The 12,933-nt window shown below is 41.7% G+C and overlaps 1 protein-coding gene across 2 annotated transcripts in view; it reads right to left on the bottom strand.

Moving 5' to 3' along the window:
- Positions 1 to 12,933, bottom strand: part of LOC124554117 (GA-binding protein subunit beta-2-like) — a 22,272-nt gene continuing 9,339 nt past the window's right edge. Inside the window, exons 2-3 of one of the 2 annotated variants that reach the window (XM_047128182.1) lie at positions 5,401 to 5,538; positions 1 to 545 (exon numbers count right to left, since the gene is read on the bottom strand). In XM_047128182.1, coding sequence (XP_046984138.1) covers positions 53 to 545; positions 5,401 to 5,538 — 631 coding nt within the window. In that variant the 3' untranslated portion in view covers positions 1 to 52. The remainder of the gene's footprint in view (positions 546 to 5,400; positions 5,539 to 12,933) is intronic. The other variant, XM_047128183.1, reaches the window with a different exon arrangement.

Here is a 12,933-nt window from a genome sequence, read left to right on the forward strand (position 1 = left end):
TTATGACTAAGACATATGGTAAAACTAATTATGTGTTGTGTAATGCTGCACATCAGCGTTGTTGCAGCATTTCCACCAGCTGCTGCTCATTGTTCTGCATGGCGAGGTCCAGAGGGGTCCTCCCCCCGCCATCCCTGGCCACACTGTCAGCTCCCGCCTGCAGCAGTTCAACCGCCACCCCTGTCTGGCCCCACCTTGCCGCCAAGTGTAGTGGCGTGAGCCCCAAGTCATCTCTGCCATTTGGGTCAGCAGATGCATCCAGCAGCACCTGCACCAAAGCCGTGTGGCCATTTGCTGCAGCGAAGTGTAGGGGTGTCGTCTGCCTGCTGCCCCTGGCGTCGACCTCCGCGCTGGCCCCTATGAGGCAGCTGGCTGCCCCCACATGGCCCCAGACTGCTGCCCAGTGCAGGGCAGTCCGGCTGTACCACGCTCTGTCCCTCACCCCCACGTCCGCTCCTGCTGCCAGCAACCTGCACAGCTGCTCTACCGCCCCCTCCTTGGCTGCTTCTATCAGCCTCCTCCCTCTCTCTGCTTCGGAAAGCAACCTGCACAAAACATCAACACTCTTACACTCTGCTATAAACACTCAGACACCAAATGAAAAAACCATCACAGACGTAAAACTGTGACCAGTCGTGTATACACTTCTGCTTAACGACAAGTTACAAATCTAGAAATCTCCCCTCTACAATACAGATCTATCAGCGTATTGCTGACAGATACTTACCAGTAGCCCACAATACAAATCTGCAGCCACTTCCCATTAAAAATTGGTTCACTCCATCTCATTACTAAATGACCTGTAACTTTCTCCTAATTCACTCCAAAGAGTCACCTCCTTTGACCTGTGAATCCTGTTGGTAACCAATGGTTGACCTCCACAGGAATACAACTCTAACACTACCTTCTGTTGGCAGCAATCCCTTCTGATACTTAGGAAGAAAACACAAGTAACTAATCACATTTCTAAGTAGTGAAATACGTCATCGCCTGTCAACAAAACGTAGGTGCCAACACTGACAACATTATTGAAAATGAAAGCAGTGAATATTGGATCTATTACTGGGTTTATGTATTAGTCTACATCAATGTCTTCATCAAAACATTTCCCATTACATGTTATACATTTATTCCAGTGTTTGTACCAGTTACTGAAACAATTCTGGAATTGTCTATGAGATAACCCTTATCTCTCAGGGATGTGTTTCGAATATGATCTGTGTATGAAAAAGACAGGCCTTTAAGGTTTGTCTTAATTTTTCGGAACAAAATTTCATACAGGATGATCGTGGTGCGAAGGGCATGACTACAGTATGGTTTGTAGCCAAACATGCAAGAACACGCAACAAATTGTAAGCAGGTGCATTATCACAATGCAGAGATGTTTGTTCCACAACAAATCTGGAGGTTTTTTTTTTCTTCAGGCCACTGGCGATGAGTTTTAAAGTTGCACTGCTTGCTGACCATTTCACCTTGTGACAGGAAGTCATGGTGCACTAAACTGTTGAAATCTAAGAACACTGTGAGAAACATGACATTCAGTTTTGACCGTTGTTGGCCATATGGAATATTGTCACAGACGATTGATTGTTAGGTCAAACAACATATTGTGAAACTTATTTCGTCTTCTTTTATGAACCTTTTCATAATCATCATCTTCGAAACATGTGTATCAGTCGTAAAGACCAGTTTTACTGATGGTAGACTCACCAAAAGCAGTATGTAATATTTCTTAAACCTTGATGCATTTCATTCCATTCTTGTAACAACATGTAATACAAATGCACTAACTGCTTTTACATTAAACAAATAATCACCACTACTACTAACACACCAATAACCCTGTTAACATCTGTCAACACACTAAATATCCTATATGCCTGGTGTACACATACTTTTGAGATATGTTTATCAACATGACAAAAAAGTCATGCAAATGAGTTGAACACACAAAACAAGTTTTCCATCACTTTTGAGCACAACTCTTGTCACAAGAATTGTCGCATTTCAATGCATCCCATCAAAGGAAAGCCTTAATTCTCCAGCATACCTGCAGTGTTTTTTGTTTAATATCGTATCAGACGGAATATATATGCCAATTTTGGAGGAAGTTGTAGACAAACACATATTCAGTGGAACAGGCATTCGGTTTTATATTTGTAACATATACGGGAGCCCTGACTTTTGATTGCTGTTCCCATGTTAATGTAATTCACTCCATAACGTTGCATTTCAGGAGTGGGCAGTCGTCTGCTGCATTATGATAGTGTCAACTCATTTACATAGCAGTAAACACTGCCAGGATGTGTCTCCACACTGGGTCACTGCTGATTTAAAACATGCACTGTGGTACAGCACTTTGAAAGAGCACACAGAAGCATCTCATGACGTAGGTGGGTAGGCAGAGTGGGCACTCACTGGCTCGTTCACTCACTCACTCACCCCACTGACAGACAACACTGCATCACGAACAAAAGATAGTCAGGCAAGGCTGCACCAATGTAAGTGACCTTTCAACTGTTTACTTGACTGCATCGTAGAACTAGCACGAACTGCGAAGTCTATATGCGAGTCTTGTGCTTCAGTATTCTTCGAATGTAGATATGTACAGCAATGAGAAGCCAGACATGCTAATTTTATATCAAGGATGTCAAAGAAATTCTGTTGAAACAGGAATGTCTTCTTTCCATCATTGTCCATTGCGCCAGAGCCTTGCACGAATAATCAGGTCACCGGTGCGATCAGAGAGCTCCAGCATCATCACACAGAGGACAAGGACGAAGACTGTGGCTGACAGAGCACTTGAAGACACTGTTCCAGCTACGACGCTTGTCAGTTCAAACAGTAGCATGAGACGTACCGATAGGAATGTGGGAGACGAGTGTCATTCTCACCCCACATTCACATAAATGTCATCCCTACCGTCTGTCAGTACATCAGAAACAGTCGAAGACATTATTTTGAACATAGCATACACTTATATCTATCTGATCTGCAGTGCCTGCACATGACACTAACAATCCATGCTGGCTTGGTCAGGTACAATACTAATGATCTTGAATTGTGAATGTATGGTGTGGTATGATAGGAAATTACATTGTGGGACCTTACTTCATCAAAGGGGGGAGGTTAAATGGAAGTACGTATGGACATGTTCTTACAAACATTCTGCCCATTCTTCCAGATGAAGTACCACTGGATAACTGACAGTGTATGTGGTTTGAACACGACCATTGCCCAGACTCTTCTCCTGCTGTAAAGCAACCACCAAATGAAAAGTTTCCTGACTTCTGGGCAGGATGGAATGCTGCAGCACATCAGCAGGCAAGCTACCCTGATTTCACTCCTCTATTACTCTCTATGGAGAGCACTGAGATATGCAGCCTGTAGTGAACTGCAACTATGTCAGATGATATGAGCCATTGAACCGCCGCCATACAATGCAACTGCATATCATCCAACACATCTCCTTCTGTTCATCTATTTCTCAAACAGCAATTCCACATGTGGCCTGAGGTGGATGGTCCACAACTCGAGTACATACTTAAATTTAAAATCGCATTTTGTTAACAAAAGTATGTAGTTTGTGGGTGAAAAGTCATCAGTTACTTTGAACAAAACGTTTAACTTACTTAAAGTTTATTGTCTCTGTTTATAATGGCAAGTAGTTTATAATTTCGACCTGACAGTATATGTTTCACCATTAACAAGCACTTGTGTGCCTTCAAGCAAAGACAGGTCAAGTATTACACGGAGCTGACGAAAGTCGTGGGATACCGATGTCTACATACACAAATGGTGGTAGTATCGTGCACTCAAGGTATAAAAGGGCTGTGCATTGGTCGGGCTGTCACTTTTACTCAGGTGACTCACATGCAAACATTGCCGTCGCCTTAATGGCTGCACGACGGGAATAAGCAGACTGATTGCAGAATGGCAGTCAGAGCTAGACTAGAATTGTTGATATTTTTAAGAATATGGAGTATCCAATACATGGATATGTTTATATAGACTCTTGATATATTGAAACATTTGTGTCTATCGGTGGACAAAATATTGGGGCTCTCCTGCCTATAAAAATATCGGCTACACGTTGTAAATTTACTGCTGGTTTTCGAGCTGTAGAAGTATCTATTTATTATTACATATTCTGTACATCAACAAGGTAGCAACCCGCCCATCTCCTTTAGAGCAAGAATTGAAACGAAATGTTGGATGTTCACGCATGCCGATAAACACTTTGTTAAAAGTGGCAACTCCACGCAAGTGGCACAATGAAAGGCATCTGATGGGTCAATCATTCGGTTTTGACGCATATATAGGATTTGTCTGATACACTTAATGTCGCCTTCCCTGTTTTTTCATTTCCGCAAATGCCAGCGACCTAGCAGCTGTAGTGTCAAAATTGTATGGTGAATCTAAACATTTGCAGTTACTGTTGGTTGCACTGGCCGCCAATTATGTCAGCATTTCCCCTCACACGTCTGACCACTGCAACTACCATTCTCGACAGTCTGTGACCTCACACTTAAAAGAGGTTTCTTGTGAGAATACATTCACGTGACATGTAAGTTTCGTTGAATGTCAGTGCACTGAAACCTTGTCTTCTCACCAACTTCTTTTAGCACTAATTTTTAAGGTACGTCAACACCATCAAGAGCCCCAGCCACATTAAACACACCAATTAAATGAAGAAGTAATTTTTCCTGACAGCTCCAAGCTCAGCTTCATCGAAAATTTAAAAAATTTAAATTAGATTGAAACGAAATGTTGGATGTTCACGCATGCCGATAAACACTTTGTTAAAAGTGGCAACTCCACGCAAGTGGCACAATGAAAGGCATCTGATGGGTCAATCATTCGGTTTTGACGCATATATAGGATTTGTCTGATACACTTAATGTCGCCTTCCCTGTTTTTTCATTTCCGCAAATGCCAGCGACCTAGCAGCTGTAGTGTCAAAATTGTATGGTGAATCTAAACATTTGCAGTTACTGTTGGTTGCACTGGCCGCCAATTATGTCAGCATTTCCCCTCACACGTCTGACCACTGCAACTACCATTCTCGACAGTCTGTGACCTCACACTTAAAAGAGGTTTCTTGTGAGAATACATTCACGTGACATGTAAGTTTCGTTGAATGTCAGTGCACTGAAACCTTGTCTTCTCACCAACTTCTTTTAGCACTAATTTTTAAGGTACGTCAACACCATCAAGAGCCCCAGCCACATTAAACACACCAATTAAATGAAGAAGTAATTTTTCCTGACAGCTCCAAGCTCAGCTTCATCGAAAATTTAAAAAATTTAAATTAGATCTTTTCATTGTAACATTTGGTTGACGCAGCACTGAGAGTTACTGTGAATGTACAAGTCGTGTGTTGGCAGTGATGGTACTCACCGCAGGCGGGAGACGGCCGAGTCGTCAGGTGGCGGGGGAGTATGGCGTGCAGCTGCAGTGGGAGTGCGGCCACGGTCGCTGAGCGGCTGAGTGCCGTGGCTGGTGCTGGTGGGCCTGCAGTCTGCAGTGGCCGGCACGCTGAAAACAAGAGGCACTGTGTCAGCGGGTGGGCGCACAGGGTATTGTGGAAGGGGGGGGGGGGTGCAGAAGGCCGCTTACTGCAGCCGGGGGCCTGTCCACAGTGGCAACACGACACATGCTGTGTGTCGCTGGTGGGGAGCCTGAGTTCAACAGCCCACCGTTCTGTCAGTTTACACACTGGTTTTCCCAAGTTCCACCATAACAGCAGCTAAGTGTACCAAACAAAAAATTGTTCAGAAAGATAAAAACCAAAGGTAAATGTAAGGGCCCAGTATTCCTGGACTGACAGGATTATCGAACAGGAAACTGCAAATATGTCACTAAAGCAATACTCAAACTAGCTCATTTATCAAAGACTGAACTATAACAGCCACACATAACAAACATTAAGACAGCAGATACTTAACTTTGCAGGGAAGGTATTTCAGATAAGGCACGAGAGAATGGAGCTAAGCCAGTGGAAACTTTTAGTCATTAAAACGTCATCATAACATTTAAATTTTGTCCACTAAATAGTGTTGATAGACATGAGGAAACAACACACTTGACTCAGTAGGCCCATACTAAACATCAGACTACAATGCTGAATGAGTACGAGGAAGATCGGTAATGAGGACAACGTAAATATGTTACCGACATCTGGTAAGAGGCTGCCACTGAATGAGAATTAAAAGTTCGAATTTGTCACTGTATTCAGTGTAAACATATTTACATGTTTTTGAAGGAAAAACACCTACACAAGCTAAGATAATTGATTTCTGTGATAGCTCCAGGAATCATGATTGCACGAAGGGAGTAAAATTGCTGAACAGCACCTCAACTGTACGTTTATTTATTGAAGATATGACTGGTTCTTGTCTTTACTGTTTGGCCATTTTCAAACAATGCTGTGTAGAGATAAAATTTAAAAATTTTCATTTACACAGGGAAATCACTGAACACTAAAAAGAGTGTGCTTTGCAATGGCGTATCGTTAGCCATGGGGCTGCCAGTGCCAAGCTTTGAGGAGCTATGCTCACCTCAGCTGTGAAACTGCTGCTGATGGCTGAGGAGCCATGGGTTAAATTTCATGGAAGAGGGCGTGTGACGACAGTGGGAAGCAATTCACATGTAAAGCTATGAACATCTATTTTTAAAAATAAACAACAATTTAGCCAAATTAGGGCTTCCTACACCCTACGGATATCGTGTATTTTAAAAATAGTTTTATAAAACTAATAATAAGCCCATCTAATCGGTTAAACTGTAACCCAGAACCTCATTTTGAGGCGATCGTTTGCAATACAAAGACACTGTTTCCATAGCAACTGCTATTAAGTTATCTCACATTCGTACTGGCCCATCGGCCTGGAGACTTAGGGGGCCACCGACAATGACGTTCATCTTCCGGTCCTTCTCTTCCAATCCAGCATCTCAGACCTCACACGTTGTCACTTATCTGTGGGGCTACGTAAAACATCAAACTTCTACCTCCCCATGCCTGACATTCTTCGAAGTCTGCAACATCGCACTGTTGAATCTGCAAATTCTATAACAAGAGACCAGCTGCTTTGTGTGTGGCAGGAAATGAGCCCCTGCTTTGATATTTTTGTTCAAATGGCACTGAGCACTATGGGACCTAACATATGAGGTCATCAGTCCCTTGAACTTAGAACTACTTAAACTTAACTAACCTAAGGACATCACACACATCCATGCCCGAGGCAGAATTCGAACTTGCGACCATAGCAGTTTTGCGTTTCCGGATTGAAGCTACTAGAACTGCTCAGCCACCACGGCCAGCTGATATTTTTTGTGTATCACATGGTGCTCACATTCATTCAGTGCATTAAAAGTTGATTTCTATTTCCAGGAATGCTGCAGCTGTGTGTCTTTTGTATTATGGAAGCAATAAATGTGAAATCTGTTGCCTCTTTCTGAGTAGCCCTGTACATAAGTGATGACTTTATGGCAGTTGCTATGCAAACAGCATCTTCGCAATGCTAACTATTGCCTCGAGGCAGTGTTCTGGGTTACATTTTAACCTATCATATTGGCTTATTATTTAATGTATCAGAACTGTTTTTAAGACATACGAAATCTGTAGATTATACATACCCCTGTTTTGGCCATTTACAGTTACAATTTTATACATTTTAAAAATGGATATTCAGATCTTAACATAGAAAACATAAATTGCCTCCCATTGGCTAACACTGATGCTGTTTAACCTCAGCCATCGGCAGCAGTTACACAGCTGAGGTGAGCACAGCTGTTCTAAGCGTCTTCACTGGCAGCCCCACGTCTGACGATACGTTGTTTCAATGCACACACTTTTTGATGTTTGCTGACTACCCTGTGTGAATGAGAATTTTTAATTTTTACCTCTACAGAACATTATCTGAAAATGGCCTACTTCTAGAGGTGGAAAACGGTCATATCTTTAATAAATGATTGTGTCGTCGAGACATTTTTACAAATTTTGCTTAACTCATATACCGATGTCTCCCAATAATGTTATCTAAAAATTTTGAAGGAAGTAATTGTAACATCAGCTGTCTGTGACTTTTTCCTGTGAGATTTAGAAGCTAATGTCTGCAAGCTGAGTGGCAATCTGAACTATATTTACATGTAATGAATCAGTAACAAGATTTCTTGAAAAGACAAACACTAGTGATGTGTTTCCGTTTCAAATATTAATAATCATGTTAAATTACATACGAGGATCATCTGTTGTCATATTACAAGAAACAACTATTTTTATTTGATTATATATAAAATTATATATAAAATTATGCCACATTCCCCTGTACTCCTTGTACATAGTAGAATAAATTGGCTACAGAAATTGCTGGCATACGCCATACACATACCAAGGAAATGAAAGACAATTACACAAAGTAAAGTCTGTACTGCAGCAGAAGCATTCAGTGGCAAGAGCATAAGGAACACCAGTTGGTGATTACACTGACTGACATCACACTTCTGAGCAAGCAACTTAACACTTTTAGGACGCTGTGTTTTAGTCATCCCATGGATCGCACTTCAAGATACCATTATGCTCCAAATGCTGCGCCCCAAAATACGGATTTTCAGCGGGTCATAACTCGTGTTCCGCTGGTGACAGAGACAAGGCATGTAGTATTTCGGATAGCCCTTAGCCTGAAAGCCATTTGTATACCAGACAGAAGATATGTCATACTGTTGCTATCCTTCAGTACAGCGTCAAAATTTAAACACCACACACTCCTTCCAGCCCAGGCAAACTGAGGAAATCGTCTGGTTATTTTGCATTAGGTGTGGCTCACACTGGACCTTAAGTGGCTTATGAAAGCACAATTTGTTCATGGGCAGTTCCTGGGAAAGCCACAAAGGACCAAGATTTTTGTGTAGGGAAAGCACCAATTGTGGGGACAGTAATTTCTATTCATGACAGCACCTTTGCCATGTCTTCTTAAGATGACATTTTTCAGTAAGATTGAAACTTTTTGGATATCATTATCTGTTATGATATCTAAGAGTTCATATTTAGTGTCTATATCCACTCAAAGTATGTGTGTGATATCCCATCTGAAGTACACATATAGTTTTAACTGATGTAATGAACACATGGCAAGGGTTTTAGGGCCATTGCATAGGTTCTGAGGTCATGAAACTTTGTTTTTACCCAGCATTTTTCCATCAATAAAACCTTATGACATACTACCTCTGTATAATAGGCACTTCGCACGTATATAAATAGATGGGAAGCTGTACTACAGTGCTAAAAATGGCCTCATGAGGGTTTTCACGTGTTGAAAATAACTTAAAATTACTGTTAAAAACATATCACTGGAAAAGCTGTTGATTCTGTAATTACTAACAACATTTTTACGTCTTAAGACAAAAATTTCACTTGATCAAGGTATACAAAAAGAAACCTAAGTCAAATGATTTTGTGTTAACTTCATATTATGCATACTTATTTGTTGTTTATATATGACGAAGTACCTAAATGTGCCGAAGTACGTAAGTAAACTGTCTAAATGTTGTTGACTTACAGAATTTGATACGTGGCGTACCACCTAAACTTTTCACCGCCATTATCTGTGGAACCACCAACAGATACTGACTAACAGCTTTCATGGGTATGAATGTACAGCAGGGGCTCAAGAAAGTAAAAACTATGGGACATTCTAAACTGTGCAGAAATATTGGTTTCAACAGAAAGTAGTAGTTATGGCATTAAAATATAAATGCCATGTGGCTAGGGCCTCTCATCGGGTAGACAGTTCGTCTGGTGCAAGTCTACATCTACATCTACATCTACATTGATACTCCGCAAGCCACCCAACGGTGTGTGGCGGAGGGCACTTTACGTGCCACTGTCATTACCTCCCTTTCCTGTTCCAGTCGCTTATGGTTCGCGGGAAGAACGACTGTCTAAAACCCTCCGTGCGCGCTCTAATCTCTCTAATTTTACATTCGTGATCTCCTCGGGAAGTATAAGTAGGGGGAAGCAATATATTCGATACCTCATCCAGAAACGCACCCTCTCGAAACCTGGCGAGCAAGCTACACCGCGATGCAGAGCGCCTCTCTTGCAGAGTCTGCCACTTGAGTTTATTAAACATCTCCGTAACGCTATCACGGTTACCAAATAACCCAGTGACGAAACGCGCCGCTCTTCTTTGGATCTTCTCTATCTCCTCCGTCAACCCGACCTGGTGCGGATCCCACACTGATGAGCAATACTCAAGTATAGGTCGAACGAGTGTTTTGTAAGCCACCTCCTTTGTTGATGGACTACATTTTCTAAGCACTCTCCCAATGAATCTCAACCTGGTCTTCCGAGCTGATGCCACTTTGGTGACTTGCATGTGGATGGGGATGAAATAATGATAAGGACAACAGAACACCCAGTCCCTGAGAGGAGGAAATCCCCGACCCATCCGCGAATCAAACCCGAACCATTAGGTATGACATTCCGTCGCGCTGACCACTGAGTTACCAGGGGCAGACAGTAATGGCATTGATTTCACCGCAATGCATAAATTACATTGAGAAATTGGTACATGAATTTGACGCTTGAAATAAGCAGAACATGACATTATTGCACTTTTCACAATATAAGAGAAACCCACATGTTGCTCGAAATCGCGATGTGATTTAAGTACTATGATACAACAAAGCTGTATTTACGTATCGCTATGTACACTGTTAGTACGTGGCCTAGGAAACACACAGATGTCCAGTCATGCGCAAGATAAACAAGGGCATGGTTTACTCGTATGTGCTTCATACTACTACAGTACACATAACTGTAAGAAAATACTGGTATCCACTGACCAGGGTAAACAAAATTAATGGCTGTCAAAGGGTCACACAGAGGGATACATGCTATTTGTATGTAGTTTATCAATTACACAATGGTACATGCCATGTACAGGACGTGTCACTGAACATCTTTAGTGACTGCTGTCACTATATCCTTGGCAACACAGCTGTGCCCACTCCATCACTGATCCACTCGTGGCTATCAGTGTTTGTGATGCTATTGCAGAGCATGCAGCACGAATATAGGCTGTAGTGTTCGTACTTGTTGTTGGGACCTGCTGGTACACCACGTCTTTCACATTTCCCCAGAGAAAAATGTCCATGGGCGTGAGGTCTGGCAATCCTCCTGGAAATCCCTCGATACGATTGCTCTGTCCAATTCATCGATGTGGGGTGGTTAGTTTAGCTCCTACTGTCCCACTGTGGCATTATGCGCAGGGCATCCATCATGTTGACACCACATTATTTGATGCAATTGAAGGGTAGGTCTTCCATCAGGTTTTGGAAACAAATACGCTGCATATTTTCATATTAGTATAAATTCGAATTGCACCGAACACAGCACGTTACTTTCCAGAGCTTTGAAATCGAGATTGCGATGCCCTTATGTAAGCCAATCATATCTCATGCAACATGATCTCGGCAGTCGATGATAGATATTCAGAGAATAGGGCACACCCTGTAGTAAGCCAATAGTGAGATCACTTACATAGCGTGAATACACAAGGAGGAAAAGTTAACAGTTTACATTAATATATGTAGTGTGGCAACAAGAAAAGCCAAGCTTTCTCATATAATATTGGTCTCTAAGATTAATAAGCTACAAGAGAATCTAAGCTTTTACATGTAGTATTGATCTTTCTCGCGTGTGTTATACTTAAGGTATTTCACACAAATGTGCCACTAATTAGGAATAATGATGTGTCTGGTCTCCTGAGACACAAATTATTCTACATGGTTGGGCCTGAAAGTATTCAGTTCTAAACGAGAGTCAAATGCTCTGATTGGAGAAATTCATCCCACTTTCTCACACGTAACATAATTCATCTTCCATAAAGAGAAATTTACTTTGAAAGTAACGCCTCTCAAATCACCATTTGCAAAACTATCCCGAGATTGTTAGAAGTAGGTTCGATTTAGCAGTTGCCAGAGCTCGCCCGAAAACAGGCATTAATGCGCGTGTGCAGCTGCAATGATGTAGGAAGCCCGCACGTATGTATGTATGTATAAAGCATAAAGAGATCTTACATTACGCCAAAAAGAAACATGACGTCAGAGGATACACCTAAAGCATCAGAATTTTGTAAACTATACTGAAACTCCTAATCCGGCCTGAAGTGCACATTGATTTGTCAACATTCAAAATGAAGTAGGTCCCGTGTGATATTAACCTTTTCAGTGTGGTTTTTGGGATGTAAATTTTTTTCGAGTAGCAGTACTGTACCATCTCATGTATAGTTCTTTATAATGGCATAATACCATACATGTCACAACATGAGAAAGTGGACTTTAAATTCAGTGAACAATTGAAACTAGCCAATACTGTGGCATGAAACACTTTGGTTCAAATAAATTGATTGCCTCAGTGGGAGTGATTAATAAAGCCAAATTTCTTTAGCAAACAGAAGACGGTAAGTTCATTGATCTGCAAAGTGATTAATGCTCGACTGCTAAAATCTTTGAAATAAAATAAAATCCAGAAGACTGAAACTAATATATTTTTGCCTTCCATAATTATGTCAATGTATTTTAATTCGCTTGATAGCTCCCGGCCACAGAAAAACGTTTTATTTTCATTTGACTTGGGAGCTGTAAAAGAAGATTATACAGCAATATCACTAAACGCAAATACGGGTCACGTGGAGGCTAACCCCTCCCCACTACAACTCGGGTAACTCTGCACAATGCGTGAAGCTGGCAGCTATGGAACGTAAGAAAAAATTTTCTCATTAGCATTTTGCTGCTACTGCCGATAGAGCTAACAGCCGCACTTCAAGTAGCCAGAAGAGGGAGAAGCTATTGCTCATATGCAAGTCAACTGCACATCCGCCCGCTGGCAACTGCTCAAATGAACCTGATGTAGCAGTTGTGACGCCA

The sequence above is a fragment of the Schistocerca americana genome, chromosome 11 (assembly GCF_021461395.2).
Source record: "Schistocerca americana isolate TAMUIC-IGC-003095 chromosome 11, iqSchAmer2.1, whole genome shotgun sequence".
NCBI classification, from domain to species: domain Eukaryota; kingdom Metazoa; phylum Arthropoda; class Insecta; order Orthoptera; family Acrididae; genus Schistocerca; species Schistocerca americana.